Source organism: Schistocerca americana, chromosome 4, assembly GCF_021461395.2.
Source record: "Schistocerca americana isolate TAMUIC-IGC-003095 chromosome 4, iqSchAmer2.1, whole genome shotgun sequence".
NCBI lineage: Eukaryota > Metazoa > Arthropoda > Insecta > Orthoptera > Acrididae > Schistocerca > Schistocerca americana.
The window spans coordinates 377778631-377805623 of NC_060122.1; the positions used below are offsets into that span (position 1 = coordinate 377778631).

Here is a 26993-nt window from a genome sequence, read left to right on the forward strand (position 1 = left end):
AGAAATGCGTACCATCACGTTTCCGACTTTGATAAAGGTCGGATTGTAGCCTATCGTTCATCGTATCGCGACATAGCTGTTCGCGTTGGTCGAGGTCCAATGACTGGTAGCAGAATATGGAGTCGGTGGGTTCAGGAGTGTAATACGGAACGCCGTGCTGGATCCCAACGGCCTCTTATCACTAGCAGTCGAGATGACAGGCATCTTATCCGCATGGCTATAACGGATCGTGCAGCCACGTCTCGATCACTGAGTCAACAGATGGGGACGTTTGCAAGACAACAACCATCTGCACGAACACTTCGACGACGTTTGCAGCAGCATGGACTCTCAGCTCGGAGAACGTGGCTGCGGTTACCCTTGACGCTGCATCACAGACAGGAGCGCGTGCGATGGTGTACTCAACGACGAACCTGGGTGCACGAATGGCAAAACGTCATTTTTTCGGATGAATCCAGGTTCTGTGTACTGCATCATGATGGTCGCATCCGTGTTTGGCGACATCTCGGTGAATGCGCATTGGAAGCGTGTATTCGTCATCGCCATACTGGCTTAATGGTATGGGGTACCATTGGTTACAAGTCTTGGTCACCTCTTGTTCCCATTGACGGCACTTTGAACAGTGGATGTTACATTTCAGATGTGTTACGACCCGTGTGTCTACCCTTCAAAAATGGTTCAAATGGCTCTGAGCACTATGCGACTTAACTTCTGAGGTCATCAGTCCCCTAGAACTTAGAACTACTTAAACCTAACGAACCTATGGACATCACACACATCCATGCCCGAGGCAGGATTCGAACCTGCGACCGTAGCGGTCGCGCGGTTCCAGACTGTAGCGCGTAGAACCGTTCGGCCACTCCGGCCGGCTTGGACACATGGCTTCGTGGATTTGCACTACACTCGAACCCTGCCATGTGCTCTTACCAACAGTAATCATGGTTTTGCAGGCGACTGGGACCCAACCGATATGGCCACGAGCCCAGAAGAGGCGCTGCAGGTGATGTGCTTTTAGAGAAGGCACTCGATTAGATCGTCTGCTTCCATGGCCCATTATCGCCAAATTTCGCCGCACTGTGCTAACAGAAACGTTCGTCTTACATCCCACACTGATTTCTTCGGTTATTTCACGCAGTCCGTCAGCACTTACAACTGAACGCAAAGGCCACCGCTCTCGGTTGGTAAGTGAAGAGCGTCGGCCACTGCGTTGTCCATGATGAGAGGTAACGTCTGAAATTTGGTACTCTCGGCGCACGCTTGAAACTGTGGATCTCGGAATACTGAATCCTTTAATGATTTCCGAAGTGAAATGTATCATGCGTCTAGCACCAATTACCGTTCTGCGCTCGAAGCCTGTTAATTCTTATCGTGCCGCCATATTCACGTCGGAATCGCTTACGGCCTATCCGATGACATATGCGGTTGGATAAAAAGTTTTCTAACAGACAGGGAGCAGTATATCGTCCTGAACGGGGTGACTTCAACAGAAACAAGAGTAACTTCATGTCTGCCCCAGAGCAGCGTAATAGATCCTCTGTTTTTTACGATTTATGTAAACGATCTGGTTGATGGTATTGACAGCGGCATTAGACTGTTTGCCGATGATGCTGTAGTCTACAGGAAAGTAGTATCACACGAAAGTTGTGAACAAATCAATGAGGATTTTTAATGACTGGCAGTTATCTCTCAATATTAGTAAGTGTAACCTACCGCGTATAACAAGGCGAAAATCCCCATTAACGTACGAGTACAAAATAAATGCCCAGTCTTTGGAAGTGGAAACATCCGTCAAGTATCTGGGTGTGACTATTCGAAATGATCTCAAGTGGAATGATAAGGTTACACAAGCAACGGGCAAGGCGAACTCGAGACTGCGGTTTATTGGTAGAATCCTGAAGCGATGCAGTCCTTCAACAAAGGAAATAGCTTACAATACGTTAGGTCTTCTTTATGGGACCCTTACAAGTTGAGTCTGATTCAAGAGATTGAGAAGGTCCAAAGAAGAGCGGAAAGATTCGTGACTGGTACATTTACCCATCGCGAGAGCGTTAAAAATCTCATAGAAAGTTTGAAGTGCGACACACTTTCAGGTAGACGGCGCGCTAAACGGAAGGGGCTGCTCACTAAATTCCGAAATCCGATCTTCACTCAGGATGTAGAGCATATATTATTACCACCAACTTCCAAATCTCGCAATGATCAGCATTCAAAGATAAGGGAAATAAGAGCTCGTACTGAGGCGGTCAGACAGTCGTTTTTCCCTCGCGCGATCCGCGAGTGGAACAGAGGGGGGGGGGGGGGGGGGGGGGGGCGGGGGATATGGGATATGACTTTGGCTCAAACTGTGCTCCGCCACACACCGCTTGGTGGCTAGCGCAGTATATATGTAGATGTAGATGGAAACTTTTTCACATGAATCACCTGAGTATAAGTGACAGCCCCGCCAGTGCGCTGCACTTTTATACCTTTTGTGCGCGGTACTACCGTCATCTGCACATGTGTATATCGTATCTCACGTCTTCTGTCACCTCATTGTATGTCAGATAGCATGTCAACAGGAACGTAGCTGTCTTTGAAAGCAGCGTAGGTAGCCTTCGAAGTAAGTATTTTCCGCTGTGAATACGAGCTGCCGTGTAAACATAAACAGGAATTGACAGCATAAAAAAGCGGCGGTGCTATTATCGTATTGCAATTGTTTGCTGACTGCAGCAGCAAGCATGTAACTTCTCCTAGAGACGCCTGGTGTAAATTTCTGCAGTGTTTACGAATGACGCCGGCCACGCTAGTCCTCCTCCAAGTAAGAGTAAAAAACAGCGTAAACTTGGTTCGCAGTTTACACTTACGAAGATTATGTGGGGCACGACCTAGGCTGGGAAGCACTATTGTTGACTGCTGGTTTGAATAACTGCCCTTCACGTGCAAATGTACGGACAGATAAACAGTAATATCAGAAACCGAGTCCGCCTTGATGCAAAAATACCTTATTATTCCTTTATTTCTTTATTCTCCCAAACAAGTTTCGGCGACAAATATCACCATCATCAGTGGTTTTTAAAAAAAATCTAAAACATGCAGAAAATAGCATGGTTATACAAACACAGTATCACATTATTACATTACTATTCGTTTTTCGAAATATAATTTTCTATGGATACTTTCATACTACCTTATTTATTGTATGTTACAGCATGTTTTAAGAATTATTGTCGCTGTTTGCGACATATCTTCTGTGCGCTTTTTTTCTGTTGCCGTTTTTTACTCATCGAACATCATGTCATCTGCAACCGTGTGAGCGGCTGTTAGTAAACAAAATACTAAAAGGTGAACTTCGTATGTGAGCAATATATACTAGGGGTTGTGGTAGTGTTCTGGAAACCAGTTATTTGGTGTGTACTGAGCTGTTACTTAGCTATTCGTGAACTCACCTTCGTTGGATGGTATGTAGCTGCTTTTATACACAGAAAAACAAAACTTTCGCACTTTGTTTCTGCTCAAGAATATTACGTCATCCTTCTGTTCGCGTGTGTCACGAGAGGTGTATCGCAGGTGGCGAGGAAAGCTATGAAAACTGAAGCGCGAATTAGGACGACTTCTGTTCCTTGTTTATGTCTGCTTTCTGTGCTTTCTATGCAAATACGGACCAAATGGAAGAGTTCCAAGATAAAATTATTATACATGCAGATAGCTGCTGAAAAATGTTTTTGGCATCTTGTGGTAGTTTTCTGTTGTAACAAATAAATAAATTAGATACATCAGACATGTTGCTAGCTAGGCACACGTGCCAATGGCTGGAGCGTGTTTTACTTTTTTTTCCCCTTGAGCATATCTGCTCTTAATTCTGACCACTGCTTTCTCGCAGTGTAATTTTACGGTTTCCCAAAGTTTCATTCTGATGAAGACATCAGTAATGGTGTAGAAACCTGTGACAGTTTACCAAACATTTATTTGCAGCCGGTTGTCTGTATAATTGCATGTTTCAGTAAAGTATCTGAATCGTTCGTTGTGTATTCCACTACTGAATGACGTAATCACATATTTGCAGCAACTCCGTAGATACGGTAAACGCTAGCACTGTATCCTCTTTTCCAGAGATACTACTTCCACGTCATGACAGAACAAGAGCTTTCCCTTACGGAAGAAATAGCGGGAAACTGAACTCTTGGTGAACTGACTCAGAAGTGTGTAGGCATAGCACTATAGACAAGGGTTCTTGTAGAGGAAGGCAGCTGCAGTCCAATTGGTTCCCTAGCGCTGTAAATGGGGTATTATCTGCGAAATATTTTTTACGGAGAACAAATTTTATAGGCCGTCTAATTGCATATGCTCACAAACTTGAGACTAGTTTCTGATTCATCAAACCGTCTTTAGATCTGAGTATGTTGACAACTCATATTCTATAAGCAAATTTACTAGCTGTGTCATAAACCATCATATTGCGATCTCATCTCCGTCCGAACAGGCCTCGGAACTCCCCAACGGTATAGAGCTATCGCCGTGACATCCTCAGCCAATGGAAATGCGAATATGGAGGGGCATAGTGCCAGCACACGACTCTCCCGGCCGTTGGCAGCTTTATTCAACATGAAGCCGCTACTTCTCAATCAAGCGGCTCCCAATGGGCCTCACATGGGCTAAGTGCACCCAGCTTGCCAACAGCGCTCGGCAGCTTCTGACGGTCTCCCATGAAGTGTTGGTCAAGCCGGACAGCTCTTGACACCGGTGATCTCACTGGAACCGGTGTTACCACTGCGGCAAGGCCGTTGGCATATTGAAGTCTAGACGGACAACAAAATTTATTGTACAGTATTCATTGCGCGTGTTTTCGGAAAAGGACAGTATGTCAATTTTCGCAAATTTTCTTCCACTCATCTGTGACCCTAGAGAATGCTGGAATACATTGACAGGGTATACTTGCGGTGGTGTATCACAGCGACAATGATAAAGTGCTTGAAGATGAAGCCGTAACTGCTTTGATATTAGTTGCAAATAAATTAAAAGTATAAACTTAGCTTAGTGGAAGAAAAGTTGTATGATAACAGCCTTCGTTCTCCACAACGAATACACACCTATCCTAGCAAGGGTTCTCGCAGCCTGTAACAACTTACTAACAGTACAGAAGTTGTCCGAATGGGTACAACAGAATATGGGTTGGCAACATTCCTGAGTTCTTGGTGGGGCCACTGCTTTTAATATCCGTTGTGATTTTAAGGCCCTGTCGAAGTTGTTCAGGTAAATAAAGTTACCTTGACGGGACGGCAACATTCCTGAGTTCCTGCTGGGGCCATTCCTGAGCTCTTGGTGGGGCCACTGCTTTTAATATCCGTCGTGATTTTAAGGCCCTGTCGAAGTTGTTCAGGTAAATAAAGTTACCTTGACGGGACGGCAACATTCCTGAGTTCTTGCTGGGGCCACTGCTTTTAATATCCGTTGTGATTTTAAGGCCCTGTCGAAGTTGTTCAGGTAAATAAAGTTACCTTGACGGAATGGAAGCGGTTGCACTTGAGCACTTTGACCAAACGCTGCGAAACTGATAATCCTCTACTTCAAAACCAGTCGTATTGTAGATCAAAACGTCATGCGAGCACATTTTCATCACTTACAGCACAGAGAGAGGCAACTCCTACAGATGAAGAATGGTATCAGTACACGAGGGCTACTGAATGTGTTCGACGCTACTGGGGCTCCTCTGGTGGGTGTCACAACACAGTTTGACTAGAAAACTCGCACGAGCAGCTTGTCACCGTCTTTCGAACTTCGGGAGACGTCCAATCATTGGCATAATGGATACGGGAGCATCAACCGACATATACTGGCTGTGGTGCGTTGACTGTAGAGCGAGTGGTGACGAAATGGATTCCGTGAATAGGCACAGATACTTTCAGGACGACAAACAAACAAAAAATCATCCGATGTTTGATTGGCTTTCACGAGCAGACGGATGAGAACAGCTGAAACATGAGCAGAGTTTGCAGGAAATGTGTCACCATGAAGCATCGGGTATATATTAACTGGGAGTTGGGTGATCTCAAGTTACCATGCGTCTTTTATCACTGACGCCGTATCGTAGACACTATTGATTTGCATGGTGTAGACGGAGAGTCAACTGGCACATTGAGTGGTATTTTGTGGTATTCAACGAGTGGTCTAGCTTTTGTTCCAGGTGGTCAGGTCGACGCCAGCGTGTCTGCAGACGACATGGTGAAACGACACAGGAAGCTGCCATTCTCAAGACCCATTCACAAGTGTGTATTGTGTAGATAGTCTACATAGCTCCATCAACATGCATGTACCCACAAACTCATTTTCTGGCTACTTGACCATGCCTGCATTACCATTCTTCCAAAACACCTGACGAAAACAACTGAATTTACTGTCTCTTTCTCTGGGGAGGATTTGAAACTGCGTATCAAATGGCAGATTCCAGCAGGATAATCCCATACTGAATTTCACAGTAGCGTATTCTAATATTATTGAAATATGTCACTTGAAGCAGTTAGCTGATAGCAAAGATTACACTGCCTCGAAAATGGTGCTGCGGCTCATTTGTCATAGAGCAGTCATTACAAGGAGTCGAGTACTATCTTGCAACTCAACGGATGACTGTCGAGGCAACTTCGCAAGTTCAAACGGAAAACGGCATTGCTGCAATGCTTGAAACAATCATTACTGCAAAACGGTGAAGTCCAGAAATAATGTATTTCGTAAGATCGCTGGTAGAATGTGAGGTATTCGAAACAAACCGTGGGAACAATTGCACTAGCAACATGTTGCAGTGCTGCAGAGTAGCCTGTGCTTGTCCAGTCTGGTACAAATCCACCCACTAAAACATAGGTGAACACGGCGCTAAACGGAAGGTGTGACATTGTTACATGTTGTCCAGTTCGTAGGCATAGTGGCACCAGACATTCGTCGTGAAGTAGCTGCCAAGGGAAATAAATGTTCCAGCAGCTCGAAGGCTGAGATCCATCCCCAAGAGTACTTCAACTTTGCAAACAGCAGCTACAGCAAGGAAACAGTTGTGGATTTCTCAACGTGACTAAAACTCGGAAACCCCCCAAAGAATTGGATCCTGTGGATGGCTCTTAGCTGTCTTATCTCTGGTATTTGTCACTTCGCTGTGGATACCACTGACTATAAATGCGGAGTAGGACAGAGCACGGAACACCTACCGGATTGCCAATTATGACCTGTATTTTGCACAGAAGGTCTTCTACTTGCCACTTAGAACGCAATAAATTGCAAGATTTTAGCCAACAGTTGTCTAACATCGTAATTATTTCTTTAATTTGCTTTTAATGATGTTTTATTTTGGACTCAGATAAAAAGTGTCCAAAACTATCAGCGGACCGATAATGGACAGTTCTGATGTACCTTAGCAGGAAGTAGCTTTAGAAGTCTGTCATCTAAATCCTCGAAGCGGCTACTTCGGCTAACACTTCACACTACAAACATATTGAGGAATTTACTGGCGCTGCCTGTCCTGTCGTGTCCTGTCTCCTGGTTTATCATCCAGAAACTATGTCTGGGAAGAAAACAGAGGACGTATACATTAAAACCAGCCTGCAGCCAGCAATCTTCAGTGTGTGTTTCCGGCATGAAAGAAATTTATGAGTATGAAATTAGGAGACTGCGTGGATTGACACCGCAACGAATACAAGATTTTGTTTGAAATTTCCTGGCAGATTAAAAATGTGTGTCGTACCGAGACTCGAACTAGGGATCTTTACTTTTCGCAGGCAAGAGCTCTGCCGATTGAGTTATCCATCTCGACCTTGAGTGCTAGGTTTGCGAGTCTCTCAGGATGGTTGGTTGGTTGTTTTGGGGAAGACCAGACAGCGAGGTCATCGGTCTCATCGGATTAGGAAAGAACAGGGAAGGAAGTCGGCCGTGCCCTTTGAAAGGAACCATCCAGACATTTGCCTGGAGCGATTTAGGGAAATCACGGAAAACCTAAATCAGGATGGCCGGAAGCGGGATTGAACCGTCGTCCTCCCGAATGCGAGTCCAGTGTCGAACCACTGCGCCACCTCGCTCGGTCCTCTCAGGATGGTTTTTGTGAATTTCAGAAAGTAGGTGACAAGGCAGTGGCGGAAGTAAAGTTGTGAGGTGTTTCGAATCGTGCTTGGGTAGTTCAGTCAGTAGCGCATTTGTCCGCTAAATGCAAGAGTTCCGAGTTCGAGCCTCGATCCGGCATACAGTTTTAATCTAAGAGGAAGTTTCATATCAACGCACACTCACTGGAGAGCGAAAATTTCTTTCGGGCGAGATTTTGTTCGTTCCCGTATGTGACATAACTCTCACCCATTCTGATGATGGACATCAATTCGTAATGGAATAATCAATATTTGTCATAGGATCCACTACGTTGTAGTGGGTGGCGAATCATACTTAGTAACGATAATACCATTAGCGTATTGCAACCGGTTTCGGAGTTACAATGCACCGTCTCAGGTCCCTTTACGAGTGTCGGTGATCAACATTGTGATGAAGTGCCGCCGTCATACGGACCAGAGGCGATGGCGTTTTGCGGACGTCGATGTTTCTTGGACCTTCCACAAAAAGTGTGACAATGATTCCCGAAAACCAAAGCGGTCACCTAGAGGCGCTCAGGTGCCTGACGATGGTGTATTGTAACACCAAAACCGGTTTTGTATAAATAAACGTAGTAAACACAACTACGAGAGCGTGCCGAAAAATAATGTCACCGATTTTACGTCAAAATTCTTAAAGCTCTCTGAATAAAACAAACGATATTAACATTATACATCTTTATTTTTAGTGTCTACATATTTATTTCACAACATAGTCACCCTGGCGACGAACGTATTTCTCCCAACGAGCGACCAGTTTGTCAATATCGTAATTGTAGAAAGTTTGACATCGTTGAGGGAGGCACAACGTCACCTCTGCTTGCGCCGCTTCATCACTATCAAAGTGAAGTCTTCGCAGGTGTTCTTTAAGTTTTGGAAAAAGGTGGAAATGGGACGGGAGCACGTTGGGGGTGCATGGAGGATGATCGATTACAGTGAACTTACGGCAACGGATTGTTGCAAATGTCGCAGTGCTCGAGTGTCGTCTGGCATAGTCATGCCGAAGGAGTTCCATGTGTGGATGAACTCTTCGAATTGGAAACTACTGCAACACGCTTTTTCCCACTCATCAACATAGTTAGGTTACACGCCGCCCCCCAGCTGTAGAGGGCCTCAAATATGTTGACATGAAGAATAAAGATGTAGAATGTTAATAACTTTTGTTTCATTTAAAAATATTTAAGAGTTCTCACATAAAAAATTCGGAGTCATACTTTTCAGCACATCCTCCTACATAAGATTCAATAAAACCTGTTGTCCTAGCGTCCACCAGAAGATGGAGGTATGGAGATTTGATGGCAGGTTTTCAGCAGAGGCAAGGGCATCGTCAGGGGTTCCACAGAGAGGTGTTATAGGGCTGATGCTGTTCTCCCTGTATATAAACAGTTTGACGGACAGGGTGAGCAGCAGTCTGCGACTGTTCGCTGATGACTGCAGTGTACGGGAATGACTCTGGGATGATACAGGATCACCTGAACAGAATTTCTAGTTGGTGTGATGAATGGCGCCTTGCTCTAAATATGGACAACTGAAAGTTAATGCAGATGAGTAGGGAAAACAATTCTGCAGTGGTTGTTTGACACAGCCGCGTCGATTAAATGTTTAGGTGTAACTTTGCAGAACGACATGAAATGGAACGGACACCCAACTTCTGTTTCAGGGAAGGCAAACATCGACTGCGGTTTACTGGTAGAATTTTAGGAAAGTGTAGCTCTTCTATAAAGAAAAACAACGTACAGGACACTTCTAAGACCTATTATTGAACACTGCAGCGATCCCCGCCCGGTCAGATTGAAGGAAGATATCGGATTGAAGGAAGACGTGGAAAAAATCCAGAGACGATACGGTAGGTTTATTCAACACGGTGGTATGACGGAAATTATCCATGAACTCAAACTGAAATCCGCGGAAGGAAGACGACGTTCTTTACGTGAAACACTGTTGAGAAAGTTTAGATAACCGGCTTTTTGAACAACTTCAGAATGATCTTACTGGCACCGACATACATCTTGCTTAAGGGCCGCGAGGGAAAGGTAAGGGAAATTAGGGGTCGTACGGAGGCATATAGATAGTCGTTTATCCCCAGTAACATTTACAAGTGGAACGGAAAATAAAATGAGTAGCAGCGGTACAACGTACCTTCCACGGTACACCGAGTGCTGACTGGTGCAGTATGTATGCACATAGTATGTATGGACATGTAAATGTAGCTAAAGGATTGGTACATCACCCGGTGGTTGTTACATTTAAATTTATTGGTATTTATCCGAAGTTCGTGAAATTTATCAAATTTTGTGGGTTGTTCACCACATAACAAATGTTTGGTGATTATTCAATTTCGAACTTTAAATGTTCAAATGTGTTTGAATTCCTAAGGGACCAAACTGCTGAGGTCATCGGTCCCTAGACTCACACACTACTTAAACTAACGTAACGCTAAGGACAACACCCACACCGATGCCCGAGGGAGGACTCGAACCTCCAGCGGGTGGGAATTTCGAACTGATCTCCGTCATCAGCAAGATTTGTGACCCAACTGGGGACAAACAATTTCTTGTACTCATTCACCGTGAACCTAATAAACGTCCGAATGTCATATCTCCTACATGCCTGGAGCACACACTGAGGATTGTTGGCTGGAGGCTCCTCCAATCTCTTCCCAGACATACCTCACAACCTGATTCGAATACTTGGTCCTTTCTTAATCCTAGAAGTTCACATCAGAGTGCTGAGCCTTGAGTTCTTTGTTTGTTACTATGCATGCACCACTGTACATACACAGCCCTCTGTCACCAAGGTAAGTTCAGATAAATTCAGCATTGAGTGAAATCTAGTAGAGTACGGACCTTTGAAGTTGCGAGACATTATTGTTTAATTAGTCTGACAGGAATATTTTCTGAAGGGTGACTGTGATCCTGGTGTACACAATGTTTAAGTGTTCTGTCGCTGAATGTGAAGCATATTTATGTGAAAAAAGGGCGCATAGAAATGACATTTTACATTAGTAAAATGCAATATATGGGAAACACTGTTAGAGGAACTCAACGTGAATGTGACATAGATGACTTCCGTGATGCAAGCGATTCTGAAGCAGGTGCTCCTGCAGTAGTTATGAACAATGGTGAAACTGTCGAATCTTCAGACACCGAAGAAAAAAAAGTCCTCCGCGGTAAGAATGGTCACTGTTGGAACACAACTGTCCCTAATAGTTGAGGCCTGCCAACTGCCGATAACATATTCGAAATATTTCTGTAATATGCCAGTTTCATTAAATAAATAGCGTCTTCATCTATCTAAACCGCAAATAAAGTCTTTGGACCCGGATCACTTCCAAGTTTCTTCATTGGAAAGCTTCCATGGCAGATTTTACTTAATCTCGGATTTTGGATACTTTAATATTAATATTGGGTCAAAAAATATGTGACGGAGGTGAAACAAAACGCATTTCTACATGTATATGTACATGGATATTCTCAAAATCACACTTAAGTAACTGGCACAGGATTAATCGAACCACTTTCATAATAATTCTCTATTATTCCACTCTCGAACAGCGCGCGGAAAGAACGAACACCTATTATCTTTCGTTGCGAGCTCTGGTCTCCCTTATTAAGATGACCGTTTCTCCGTATGTTGGTCGGCGCCAAAAAATATTTTCGCATTCGAGGTAGAAAGTTGGTGATTGAAATTTCGTGAGAAGATCCGGTCGCAACGATGTACGCCTTTGTTTCAAAGATGTACATTCCAAATCCTGTATCATGTCCATGACACTCTCGCCCGTGTTTCTCAGTAATACAGAATGTGTTGTCCTTCTTTGACCTTTCTCGACGTACTCCGATAGTCCTATCTAGTAAGGATCCCAGAGCGAGCAGCTCACTCCGAAAGAGTAGGCACTCTCTTTAGTACACGAGGATCTGTTCCCTCATCTAAGTGTTCATCCAATAAAGTGCAGTCTTTGGTTCATCTTCCCCACAACATTTTGTGTGTGTTCTTTCTGATTTAAGGTGTTCTTAATTGTAATTCCTAGGTACTTAGTTGTGGCAACGGCCTTGCGGCAGTGGCTACACTGGTTCCGGTGAGACCACCGAAGTTAAGCGCTGTCGGGCGTGGTCGGCACTTGGATGGGTGACCATCCAGGCCGCCATGCGCTGCTGCCATTTTTCTGGGTGCACTCAGTCTCGTGATGCCATTTGAGGAGCTACGCGTCCGAATAGTAGCGGCTTCGGTCAACAATACCATCATAACGACCGGGAGAGCGGTGTCCTGACCCCACGCCCCTCCTATCCTCATCCTCCATTGAGGATAACACGGCGGTCGAATGGTCCCGGTAGGCCACTCGTGGCCTGAAGACGGAGTGCTATTACGTGTTTAGTTAAATTTACGGACTTATGATTTGCTTGATTTATCGTGTAAGCAAAGATTAACAGATTCCTTTTAGTTCTCGTGTGGATGACATCAGAATCTTCATTATTTAGGGTCAGTTGGCAACTTCCACATCATACAGATATCTTTGCTAAATCGTTCTGTAATTTGTTTTGATCTTCTGATGACTTTACTAGACGATACATGACAGCAGCATATGCAAGCAACCTACGACGGTTTCTCAGATTGTCTCCTAAATCGCTTATGTAGATGAGGAACAGCCTGTAACAGTACCTTGGAGAACGCAAGAAGTCACTCCTGTTTTTAGTATATGGGAGTCCAATTTCATAATAAAATTTTCTATATTAAGGCAGTTTCTCAGCCGGCCGGGGTGGCCGAGCGGTTCTAGGCGCTTCAGTCTGGAACCACGCGACCGCTACGATCGCAGGTTCGAATCCTACCTCGGGAATGGATGTGTGTGATGTCCTTAGTTAGGTTTCAGTAGTTCTAAGTTCTAAGGGACTGATGACCTCAGCTGGTAAGTCCCATAGTGCTCAGAGCCCAAGGCAGTTTCGCCAGATAATAATTGAGAGTGACTGTGACCACGGTGTACAGTTGGTGTGACAATTTCAGGGTGTATACTACTAGGTTTAACAATCTGTAGCACAAAACTGACATATAGGAAGATGGCAAAATTTTGTACATGGCTGCACGTTCAGAGACCGTGAATAGTTACAATTGAAAGAAAAACAGCCCTCGGTCACTATTTTTAACAAAACAACATGCTTTCAACACCGCTAGGAGTGTATTCTTCAGAATTTAAAACAAAGAGTGGTCTATATTCTAGAACATGCTCACAGAATAATGACTAAAAACGTATGATAGGGTATAAGTTTTGCAACCTGCACCACACAAGTAACGAGCAGCCCTTAGTGGCTCGCTATCACAGTTTTCTTTATCTTAAATATCTTTGTGACTAATGCCCTATTGGCATATTTATTATTTTATTGTTGTTGTGGTTGTCATCTTCAGTCCTGAGACTGGTTTGATGCAGCTCTCCATGATACTCTATCCTTTGCAAGCTTCTTCATCTCCCAATGCCTACTGCAATCTACATCCTTCTGAATCTGCTTAGTGTATTCATCTCTTGGTCTCCCTCTACGATTATTACCATCCACGCTGCCCTCCAATACTAAATTGGTGATCCCTTGATGCCTCAGAACATGTCCTACCAACCGATCCCTTCTTCTAGTCAAGTTGTGCCACAAACTTCTCTTCTCCCCAATCCTATTCAATACTTCTTCATTAGTTATGTGATGTACCCATCTAATCTTCAGCATTGTTCTGTAGCATCACATTTCGAAAGCTTCTATTCTCTTCTTGTCCAAACTATTTATCGTCCATGTTTCACTTCCATACATGGCTGCACTACATACAAATACTTTCAGAAACGACTTCCCGACACTTCAACTGCTCTTCCCAGTCCTTTGCTGTCTCTGACAGAATTACAATTTCATCGGCAAACCTCAAAGTTTTTATTTCTTCTCGATGGATTTTAATACCTACTCCAAATTTTTCTTTTGTTTCCTTCACTGTTTGCTCAGTATAGAGATTGAATAACATCGGGGAGAGGCTACAACCCTGTCTCACTCCCTTCCCAACCGCTGCTTCCCTTTCATATGCCTCGACTCTGATAAATGCCATCTGGTTTCTGTGCAAATTGTAAATAGCTTTTCGCTTCCTGTATTTTACCCCTGCCACCTACATAATTTGAAAGAGAGTATTCCAGTCAACAATGTCAAAAGCTTTCTCTAAGTCTACAAGTGCTTGAAATGTAGGTTTGCCTTTCCTTAATCTAGCTTCTAAGATAAGTCTTAGGGTCAGTATTGCCTCACGTGTTCCAATATTTCTACGGAATCCAAACTGATCTTCCCCGAGGTCTGCTTCCACTAGTTTTTCCATTCGTCTGTAAAGAATCCGCGTTAGTATTTTGCAGACGTGGCTTATTAAACTGATAGTTCGGTAATTTTCACATCTGTGAACACCCGCTTTTTTATAAATGACATAAGTACTGTCAGTCTTTTACGATGATTCCGTACTTATACCCAATCATACGTTTTTAGTCATTATTCTGTGACCATGTTATAGAATATAGGCCATTCTTTATTTTAATTTCTGAAGAAGACACTCCTAGCAGTGTTGAAACCAGGTTGATTTGTTAAAAATAGTGACCGAGGGCTGTTTTTCTTTCAATTGTAGGAAGATGGCACGTGTGGCACGTGCCGTGTTCGCCGGTTACCTCGCTTCTCGCGATACGAGGACTGTGACAGAGAACGGCGAGCGACTTACCGACGAGGGGTGAGAACTGCGCGGGAGGGCGCCACTCGGGGTAGTGCCTGGGGAAGCGCGCCCGCGTCCAGTGCGTGTGCAGCACCAGCCGGTAGACTGCCAGTCGGCCGGCCAGGCAGCGCTCGTGGGCCGGCACGGCGCTGGCCGCCGCGGCACCGGTCGCCAGCACCGCCACCACCAGCGCGAGCAGCACCAGGGGCTGCGGAAGCGGCAGCTGCGGAGGACGCGTCATGTCTGCAGCGGCGTCGCGGGAGGACTGAGGCGGCGCGGCGCGGCACGCAGCCGGCTGCGGCACGCCGCACGCGTCAGCACGGACGCCCCTCCTGCCCCGCCACAGCGCGGCCGCGTCCTCCAGCCAGCTACCGGCCTGCCCTGCCGTGCTCGACCGCCGCTCCTGCCTGCCTGCCTGCCGAGGCGCACCTTCCCAGAACGGAAGTGCCAGCTCTGCGGTTCCCTCCGGCTCTCCAAATGAAATAAGGTTATCAGGTTCGGCAACAGACAGGGCAGAAGCGGCCGCCTGATAGAAGACGATGCTCTCGCACTTAGTAATACAGCGTGAAAGTATCTAACCAAAATTGTTACCTTTTTTTCTGAAAGTACACTACTGACCATTAAAATTGCTACATCAAGAAGAAATGCATATGATAAACGGGTGCTCATTGAACAAATTTATCATTCTACAACTGACATGTGATTACATTTTAATGCGATTTGGGTGCATAGGTCCTGAGAAATCAGTACCCAGAACAACCACCTCTGGCCGTAATAACGGCCTTGATACGCCTGGGCATTGAGTCAAACAGAGCTTGGATGGCGCGTACAGGTACAGCTGCCCATGCAGCTTCAACACGATACCACAGTTCATCAAGAGTAGTGACTGGCGTATTGTGACGAGCCAGTTGCTAGGCCACCATACACCAGACGTTTTCAGTTGGTGAGAGATCTGGAGAATGTGCTGGCCAGGACAGCAGTCGAACATTTTCTGTGTCCAGAAACGCCCGAACAGGACCTGCAACATGCGGTCGTGCATTAACCTGCTGAAATGTAGGGTTTCGCAGGGATCGAATGAAGGGTAGAGCCACGGGTCGTAACACATCTGAAATGTAACGTCCACTGTTCAAAGTGCCGTCAATGCGAACAATAGGTGATCGAGACGTGTAGCCAGTGGCACCCCATACCATCTCCCCGGTATGGCGATGACGAATACACGCTTCCAACTTGCGTTCACCGCGATGTCGCCAAACACGGATGCGATCATCATGATGCTGTAAACGGAACCTGGATTCATCCGACAAAATGACGTTTTGCCATTTGTGCACCCAGGTTCGTCGTTGAGTACACCATCGTAGGCACTCCTGTCTTTGATGCAGCGTCAAGGGTAACCGCAGCCATGGTCTCCGAGCTGATAGTCCATGCTGCTGCAAACGTCGTCTAACTGTTCGTGCAGATGGTTGTTGTCTTGCAAACGTCCCCATCTGTTGACTCAGTGATCGAGACGTGGCTGCACGATCCGTTACAGCCATTCGGATAAGACGCCTGTCATCTCGACTGCTAGTGATACGAGGCCGTTGGGATACAGCACGACATTCAGTATTACCCTCCTGAACCCATCGATTCCATATTCTGCTAACAGTCATTGGATCTCTACCAACGCCAGCAGCAATGTTGCGATACGATAAAGCGCAATCGCGATAGGCTACAATCCGACCTTTATCGAAGTCGGAAACGTGATGGTACGCATTTCTCCTCCTTACACGAGGCATCAGAACAACGTTTCGCCAGGCAACGCCGGTCAACTGCTGTTTGTGTATGAGAAATCGTTTGGAAACTTTCCTCATGTCAGCACGTTGTAGGTGTCACCACCGGCGCCAGCGTTGTGTTAATGCTCTGAAAAGCTAATCATTTCCATATCACAGCATCTCTTCCTGTCGCTTAAATTTCGCGTCTGTAGCACGTCATCTTCGTGGTGTAGCAATTTTAATGGCCAGTAGTGTATCATTGATAAGATTGTTCTAAATTAATTTTTCAACAAACCTGCATCTGACTGCGTCTGTGAACGTGTTTCATACACTCCCCCATTTTGCCAGGAATCTAGCATGTATTTCACTCAGCAATCAAGTTTAAGAGAATAATGCCGCTTGTGCAACGGCATTAAGATGGCACAGAAAAATTAACTTTTGGCCCTAATGTTTACTTAAGGAAATTATATGTTGACTTGAATAACGCCAGTTCTGAAATGTCATAAAATTAGTTATTTGAATTAACTTTGCTCTGATAACGTCAGTTCGACCAAAATCGATTTCAAACCATGAATTGCACATATACCGGGTGATCAAAAAGTCAGTATAAATTTGAAAACTTAATAAACCACGGAATAATGTAGATAGAGAGGTAAAAATTGACACACATGCTTGGAATGACATGGGGATTTATTAGAACAGAAAAAAACAAAGTTCACAAAATGTCCGACTGATGACGCTGGACAGCAAAACGCCAGTGACTGCGCATGAGAATCGTGTATAAAAGAATCTGTAATGAGAGAGAGAATCAGATGCGCCAGCAATCACAGCATGCTGACGTTACCTGAAAAGGCGCTTTTAGTGAAGCTGTATTATCAGAATGGGCTTCAAATGGCTCTGAACACTATGGGACTCAACACCTGTGGTCATAAGTCCCCTGGAACTTAGAACTACTTACACCTAACTAACCTAAGGACATCACACACATCCATGCCCGAGGCAGGATTCGAACCTGCGACCGTAGCAGTCGCGCGGTTCCTGACTGAGCGCCTAGAACCGCTAGACCACTGCGGCCGGCTATCGGAATGGGGAATGTGCTAGTTCAGCGTTACAATCCTATCGCCATAGGAAGGGGATTCGAACGGGTAAAGGTCCGTTGACAAATGCAGCTGTGGCGAGAATGATTTCGAAGTTCGAAGCCACGGGTTGTTTACACGATAGACCCCGTAGTGGCAGACCGAGCACAAGCCGTAATGCTGCTGAGACAGTTCAGGAAGAAATGGAGACTGTAGCGGATTCATCTATGCACGGGGAAGTCAGCGCTGGCATACCATACACTACCGTTTGGTTGGCACTTACCCGTACCCTCCGATGCTATCCGTACAAAATCCATCGGCATCATCAACTGTTACCTGGCGATTTAGTGAAGCGGAGGGCATTTGCGGTATGGGCGTTTCAAAAGATGGCGGAAGATGACGATTGGTGCAGTAATGTGTTGTGGACTGACGAAGCTCATTTCACGCTCTGAGGGTCTGTCAACGCCCACAACCGCAGAATTCAGGCTACCGAAAATCCTAGAACTGTCGTGGAAAATCCATTGCACGACGAGAAAGTCACGGTTGGATTTACCACATCTACCGTTATCGGGCCTTTTTTTCTTCGAGGAAATGCGTGATTCTGGTTTTGTAACTGCTACCGTGACGGGTGAGAGGTACGCCGATATGTTACACAATCGCATCATCCCCAGCCTGGCTGATAAACAGCTGATGGAACGCACGGTGTTTATGCAGGATGGCACTCCACCCCATATTGCTAGACGCGTGAAAGATCTCTTGCGCGCGTCGTTTGGTGTTGATCGTGTGCTCAGCCGCCACTTTTGTCATGCTTGGCCTCCCAGGTCCCCCGACCTCAGTCCGTGCGATTATTGGCTTTGGGGCTACCTGAAGTCGCAAGTGTATCGTGATCGACCGACATCTCTAGGGATGCTGAAAGACAACATCCGACGCCAATGCCTCACCATAACTCCGGACATGCTTTACAGTGCTGTTCACAACATTATTCTTCGACTACAGCTATTGTTGAGGAATGATGGTGCACATATTGACCGTTTCCTGTAAAGAACATCATCTTTGCTTTGTCTTACTTTGTTATGCTAATTATTGCTATTCTGATCAGATGAAGCGCCATCTATCGAACATTTTTTGAACTTTTGTATTTTTTTGTTTCTAATAAAACCCCATGTCATTCCAAGCAGGTGTGTCAATTTGCGCCTCTCTATCTACATTATTCCGTGATTTATTCAGTTTTCAAATTTATACTGATTTTTTGATCACCCAGTATATTGCATAGAGGCCTCATTTTCTTTACATTCTTTCATTGGTGGGTAACTTTACTTTACTACTCATTTTCATATTAAATACAAGCAAAGGATGTGGATTATGATTCAGGCTGTTATATTTAAACACAACGTTGATCTCAATATGTATATTATTAAAATTTTAAGTCATACACAAAACCTACCATTTCAAACATTTTTGTAGCACGAACCACTCGTACAAAAAACTTTACAAAACGCTTACTGCGTCAAACCTTGGACATACGAATCCTAACTCTGAACATTATCTAACAAAAACCAATTTGAAATGATTATACACTCCTGGAAATTGAAATAAGAACACCGTGAATTCATTGTCCCAGGAAGGGGAAACTTTATTGACACATTCCTGGGGTCAGATACATCACATGATCACACTGACAGAACCACAGGCACATAGACACAGGCAACAGAGCATGCACAATGTCGGCACTAGTACAGTGTATATCCACCTTTCGCAGCAATGCAGGCTGCTATTCTCCCATGGAGACGATCGTAGAGATGCTGGATGTAGTCCTGTGGAACGGCTTGCCATGCCATTTCCACCTAGCGCCTCAGTTGGACCAGCGTTCGTGCTGGACGTGCAGACCGCGTGAGACGACGCTTCATCCAGTCCCAAACATGCTCAATGGGGGACAGATCCGGAGATCTTGCTGGCCAGGGTAGTTGACTTACATCTTCTAGAGCACGTTGGGTGGCACGGGATACATGCGGACGTGCATTGTCCTGTTGGAACAGCAAGTTCCCTTGCCGGTCTAGGAATGGTAGAACGATGGGTTCGATGACGGTTTGGATGTACCGTGCACTATTCAGTGTCCCCTCGACGATCACCAGTGGTGTACGACCAGTGTAGGAGATCGCTCCTCGCACCATGATGCCGGGTGTTGGCCCTGTGTGCCTCGGTCGTATGCAGTCCTGATTGTGGCGCTCACCTGCACGGCGCCAAACACGCATACGACTATCATTGGCACCAAGGCAGAAGCGACTCTCATCGCTGAAGACGACACGTCTCCATTCGTCCCTCCATTCACGCCTGTCGCGACACCACTGGAGGCGGGCTGCACGATGTTGGGGCGTGAGCGGAAGACGGCCTAACGGTGTGCGGGACCGTAGCCCAGCTTCATGGAGACGGTTGCGAATGGTCCTCGCCGATACCCCAGGAGCAACAGTGTCCCTAATTCGCTGGGAAGTGGCGGTGCGGTCCCCTACGGCACTGCGTAGGATCCTACGGTCTTGGCGTGCATCCGTGCGTCGCTGCGGTCCGGTCCCAGGTCGACGGGCACGTGCACCTTCCGCCGACCACTGGCGACAACATCGATGTACTGTGGAGACCTCACGCCCCACGTGTTGAGCAATTCGGCGGTACGTCCACCCGGCCTCCCGCATGCCCACTATACGCCCTCGCTCAAAGTCCGTCAACTGCACATACGGTTCACGTCCACGCTGTCGCGGCATGCTACCAGTGTTGAAGACTGCGATGGAGCTCCGTATGCCACGGCAAACTGGCTGACACTGACGGCGGCGGTGCACAAATGCTGCGCAGCTAGCGCCATTCGACGGCCAACACCGCGGTTCCTGGTGTGTCCGCTGTGCCGTGCGTGTGATCATTGCTTGTACGGCCCTCTCGCAGTGTCCGGAGCAAGTATGGTGGGTCTGACACACCGGTGTCAATGTGTTCTTTTTTCCATTTCCAGGAGTGTATATCTTCTCTAATTTACGTGCTAAAGTTTGGTCAGGGGCAGCGACCTACCTTAATGCTGTCTGCACACTTCTGCTTCCTCCGGGCACCTAGCTGCGACTTCTCGGATTTTTACTGCGCGCGCCCGGCTCTCTTACCTATCAAAGATGATCCTACTCAAAGATATTATACTCGTACCACCTTTCGGTTGCAACTACCAACTTTATTTTCTGGAGCTACCCTGATCCGACCTTAGCACATACCTTTCAAGCGCAGTGCTCAGGCGCTGGAAATCCGAAAATTCTGCAAAGAACAGTTTCCTAAAAGCATTCATATTTTTACAAGCAGCGTTCCATACTACTGTACGACTTATTTTTTCCCATCATTCGTGGTGCACTATTCGACTCATCATCACAGTTGCAAGTATACAGTCGCAGGCGCATTATCTTTGGTGTTCCGCCAGATATTTGTAATTTTGTTTTTGCAACATGTGGCTTGAGGTTGTGTCAGATGACGATCAGTTTGGCTTTAGGAGAGGTAGAGGCACAAGAGAGGCTATTCTAACGTTGCGTTTCATAATGGAAGGAAGACTACAGAAAAATCAAGACACGTTCTTAGGATTTGTCGACCTGAAAAAGGTGTTCGACAGTGTAAATTGGTGCAAAATGTTCGAAATTCTAAGAAAAATGGGGGTAAGCTACAGGAAAAGATGGGTAATATGCAACATAAACAAGAGCCGAGAGGGAATAAATGGCTCTGAGCACTATGGGACTTAACTTCTGAGGTCATCAGTCCCCTGGAACTTAGAACTACTTAAACCTAACTAACCTAAGGACATCACACACATCCAAGCCCGTGGCAGGATTCGAACCTGCGACTGTAGCGGTCGCGCGGTTCCAGGCTGAAGCGCCTAGAACCGCTCGGCCACTCCGGCCGGCCCGAGAGCGAATAGTAAGAGTGTACGACCAAGAACGAAAAAAAACTTCTCCCGGACAGGCCATGAAGACCCAACGATACCGACCGGTCGCCGTGTCATCCTAGGCCCATAGGCATCACTGGATGCAGATATGGAGGCGCTTGAGTTCAGCACACCGCTCTTCCGGCCGTATGTCAGTTTCCGAGACCGAAGCCGCTACTTCTCAATCAAGTAGGCGCTCAGTTTACCTCACAAGGGCTGAGTGCATCCCGCTTGCCAACAGCGCTCGGGAGACCGAATGGTCATCCATCCAGTTCTAGCCCAGCCTGCTTCGGTGATCCGCTGTTACCACTGCGGCAAGGCCGTTGGCCACCAAGAACGGAGTGCTCGGATTAAAAAGTGTGTAAGACAGTGGTGTAGTCTTTCGCCCTTACTGTTCGATCTGTACATCGAAGAAACAATGACAGAAAAAAAAAAGTTCAGGAGTGGAATTAAAATTCAAGGTGAAAGGGTATGAACGATACGATTCGATGATGACACTGCTATCTTGAGTGAAAGTGAAGACGATCTGCTGAATGGAATGGACAGTCTAACGAGTACAGAATATGGATTGAGAACAAATCGAAGACAAACGAAAGTAATAAGAAGCAGCAGCAATGAGAACTGCGAGAAACTTAACATCAGGATTGATGGTCACAAACTAGAGAAGTAATTCTATTACATAGGCAGCAAAATAACCAATCACGGACGGAGCAAGATGGGCATCGTAAACAGACTAGCAGTGGCATTCCTGGCCAAGAGAAGTCTACTAGTATCAAACATAGGCCTTAATTTGAGCAACAAATTTCTGAGAATATGCGTTTGGAGCACAGTATTCTGTAGTAGTGAAACATGGACTGTGGGAAAACCGGAACAGAAGATAATCGAGCCCCCGTCAGAGGTTCGAGTCCTCCCTCGGGCATTGGTGTTGTGTTGTCCTTAGCGTAAGTTAGTATAAGTTAGTTTAAGTAGTGTGTAAGACTAGGACCATAGCAGTTTGGTCCCTTAGCCATTCACACACACACACACACACACACACACACACACACACACACACACACACACACACACACACACACACACACACAGAGAGAGAAGAGAATCGAAGCATTTGAGATGTGGTGCTACGGATGAATATTGAATATTAGGTAAACTGATAAGTTAAGGAACGAGATTTGGGCAGAATCGTAGAGGAAAGGAATATGTGGAAAACACTGACAAGGCGAAGGAATATGACGATCTGATATCTGTTAAAAATCAGAGAATGACTTCCATGGCACTGGAGGGAGCTGCAGAGAGCACAAACTGTAGAGGAAGACAAAGATTGGAATACATCCAGCAAATAATTGAGGACGTTGATTGCAAATGCTAGTCTGAGATGAGGAGACTGACTCAGGAGAGGAATTCGTGGCGGGCCTTCATCAAACCAATCAGAAGACTGATAACTCAAAAAAAAAAAAAAAAAAAAAAAAAGAACGGTCCTTGATTCAGCGCAACGTCTGCTCACCACGTTTTTCATGCAACGCTCAGTGTCTATGGAAAGCGTCGCTTTGTTTCCCGTTACAAACAAAATGATTTTTAAAGTTACATGCCCATTCAGTTGAGCGGTCCCATATTAGTCTAGTCCGATATTTGTTTATTGATACTTATTAAGAGGGACAAAACAACAAAACATGAAGAGTAAACAGCGAACAGTGACTGAGTAGCGCTGCATGCTTGGCGGCAGCAGTCAGCGCAGGCTAGGCTAAACTAATTTGAGACAGCTCTACCGAATGAGCACATAACATTCCACTTTAAAAATCATTGTGGTTGTAACCGGAAACAAAGCGACGCTTTCCACAGACACTGGGCGTCGCATGATGAGCAGTATCTGTCTGCTCTGACTCCAGCTGCATGTTGTAAAAATAGAATTGCAAGTATCTGCCGAGTCACCAGAGAAAATGCGCCTGCCGACTCTTACAGGAGAGTCACCCTATATAAAGGAAATTATACGTAATGTGTTGGCTAGATCCGATATGATTACGTAGTAAAAGGTTAATTATAAAATTGATGCACTATAAAATTATATTTCTAGAATTAAGAAGATAAAACAAATCATATGTGTACAGTCTGAACTCACGTTAACTTGGTACTAATTACTGTTACAAAAAGCATAAAAACAAGCTTAAGAAAGAAGGACGACATGAGGTTTGCAGGAGACCTAGCTTTTGCCCTTGTCGTTTCCATTTACTGAACACCTTTCCCACACGGGAAAAAGTAGGCAGACGCGGCGAACAGTGTTGAGACAGGGGTAACGGATGGCCTTGTCGCGTTCCGTTTTGGGGACAACTTTTACATGGAAAAAGCTCACCGCACGCAGACTGAGCAGTGAAAAGTAGCCGGACAGGAATGACGGTGTTGAGGAAGACGTTTATTACTACTTACGTATTAAAAAGTCCTCTCTGGTAATTATTTGCCGTTGCTGCAAGAATTACCAGCCTCAGTCATGGGTCTGCAGCAGTTTCACAGCTTTGCTCCAAACGCACTGAACACAGTACGTGTAGTCTTGACGACGTCGTTGTCATATCGTTTTAGCCTGAGACGTGAAGAAACTGCGGAAATGTTTTCGGAAACTCATACTCAGCTGCAATGGACGAACAAGAAAAGCTGAAATGAGGTTCCAGGTACTGCAAATACACCGTATTCTCCTTTTTATCTTTTGTACTCCCTCTTCGAACCATTTTTCTGGAGTCCGTCGTTCCTGCCGCAGAACAGCTGCTCACACTTCCTGGAAGTCTGCGAGATTATGTCTGCGCAGAGGTTTCTTTATCACAGTAGGTGGAAATCAGAAGGGGCCAAGTCAAGAAACGGTTCATGTGGCAGTACCTGGAACCCCATTTCAGCGATGGCAGCCACGGTTTCTAACTCGTATGAGGATAATGGTTGTTGTGTTGCAAGAGCACTTTTCATGCCGGTGCACACTCTCCACATACTGTCACCAATCGCCTGGGGCAAATATCCGCTGTATTTACACGACCCTGCACAGAAACTACGTTTTTCAGTGCTTTTCCTGATAATCACAGTCCATGTTGTCCGCTGATGTAACAACAGTGGCTGGGAAAATTGTCTGTGCTGTGCAGGGAATACATGTCTGGAAGTTGCCCTGCCAGCTACGGTTAGACGAAAGTACTACATACTTGCAACGTAAATGAGGAGTCAAATGGCGCACCATGGATGATGGCAAAGGTCGGAGTGTAATTCAAAATGGGACGGCCCTCCTACAGGCAACATTTTTCAGCTTTCTCAGCTGACTTTCAGAAAGAAGTAGCATCAAAACTTCGAGCCTCTAAAAAGGTACGTATTCTAAAAAATTGCATGCTGTGTTGAACATATCGTCTGTCTGTAAACTTGTACCGTTACGCCTCGCTTGCCCATCGCTTCCGCTAACAAATAGCACCCAATGAAGGTCATGCCATACCTTGTGGCCTCGAAAGTACCTGACTCGATCCTACTTGCAGCAATGAATCAAGCAGTCCCTTTGGATACTGGTTAATCGAAGCTAATCATGGGGACATAGGTGAACAGCAAGGGCAGTACCGCATTCATCACAACAGGAAGGGCCCAAATTCTACTCCTAAATTGCAACATGTTCTCCATCCAATATTTGCAACAGAAACCGAAAATTAAGCAACGGAGTAGGAAGAGTGTACTAGTGTTCAGTATGAAGTTCACATGTTATCAAGTTATAAATAAAATAAAGTCAGAAAATGCAAACAAAGTAAAAGTCAGAAAATGCAAACAAAGTAAAAGTCAGAAAATGCAAACAAAGTAAAAGTCAGAAAATGCAAACAAAGTAAAAGTCAGAAAATGCAAACAAAGTAAAAGTCAGAAAATGCAAACAAAGTAAAAGTCAGAAAATGCAATCAAAGTAAAAGTCAGAAAATGCAAACAAAGTAAAAGTCAGAAAATGCAAACAAAGTAAAAGTCAGAAAATGCAAACAAAGTAAAAGTCAGAAAATCCAAACAAAGTAAAAGTCAGAAAATGCAAACAAAGTAAAAGTCAGAAAATGCAAACAAAGTAAAAGCCAGAAAATGCAAACAAAGTAAAAAGAAAATTCAAACAAAGTAAAAGTCAGAAAATGCAAACAAAGTAAAAGTCAGAAAATGCAAACAAAGTAAAAGTCAGAAAATGCAAACAGAGCAAATAGAGTAAAAGTTAGAAAACGCAAATAGAGCAAAAGATAGAAAACGCAAATAGAGCAAAAGATAGAAAACGCAAATAGAGCAAAAGTTAGAAAACGCAAATAGAGCAAAAGTTAGAAAACGCAAATAGAGCAAAAGTTAGAAAACGCAAATAGAGCAAAAGTTAGAAAACGCAAATAGAGCAAAAGTTAGAAAACGCAAATAGAGCAAAAGTTAGAAAACGCAAATAGAGCAAAAGTTAGAAAACGCAAATAGAGCAAAAGTTAGAAAACGCAAATAGAGCAAAAGTTAGAAAACGCAAATAGAGTAAAAGTTAGAAAACGCGCAAATAGTGTAAAGGTTAGAAAACGCAAATAGAGTAAAAGTTAGAAAACGCAAATAGAGTAAAAGTTAGAAAACGCAAATAGAGTAAAAGTTAGAAAACGCAAATAGAGTAAAAGTTAGAAAACGCAAATAGAGTAAAAGTTAGAAAACGCAAATAGAGTAAAAGTTAGAAAACGCAAATAGAGTAAAAGTTAGAAAACGCAAATAGAGTAAAAGTTAGAAAATGCAAATAGAGTAAAAGTTAGAAAATGCAAATAAAGAAAAGTTAGAAAATGCAAATAAAGAAAAGTTAGAAAATGCAAATAAAGAAAAGTTAGAAGATGCAAATAAAGAAAAGTTAGAAAATGCAATAACGAAGCCCCTATGAGGGTCGAGACGTTCGGGAAAGAGAAATGCTAGCAATGAGGAGTAACAGTGGAACATGATCGCTTGCTACTAGAGTTCTAAGGCAATCATATGTTATCACAGACTATCATAAATAAGCGTAGACTACGGAAGTTTTCCTAACAGCCTTTGGCAGTTAAGATCAGAACTGCATTACCTATAAATTAGGTGTGTTGCACACCTATTGAGCGTTACCTCATTTCACTTTGTTTACATACGCGATCAGTGTCTTACTAGAATCCCCTAGAAACTGGAAGCAGTGAACCATCTAGAAACTGAGTAAGTATATATACAAATAAAACAGTTTCTGTGTCAGTCACTTGATTATTTTGCCACTACATGTTTCGATGGTTCACATCATCATCTTCGTGTGGAGGTTTATTTACATTTCTGGCGTTGATGAAGAGTACAGTTGTCTTTTAACAGTTGCAGACCAAAGGCACTGTAGTTTATTTTGCGACTTTTGCAACAAACTGTTTCAAAAGCTTTGACAAAATACTTAAGCATTCTCATAATTTACAGTTTCAATGCACAGCAATTAACGTAACAACTCCCA

The 26993-nt window shown here is 44.8% G+C and overlaps 1 protein-coding gene across 1 annotated transcript in view; it reads right to left on the minus strand.

The window, feature by feature from the left end:
* Positions 1–14988, minus strand: part of LOC124612811 (spondin-2-like) — a gene marked incomplete at its 5' end in the record, with an annotated part of 241157 nt that extends 226169 nt beyond the window's left edge. Inside the window, one exon of the mRNA XM_047141232.1 lies at positions 14802–14988. Coding sequence (XP_046997188.1) covers positions 14802–14988 — 187 coding nt within the window. The remainder of the gene's footprint in view (positions 1–14801) is intronic.
* Between the last annotated feature and the right edge of the window lie 12005 nt (positions 14989–26993).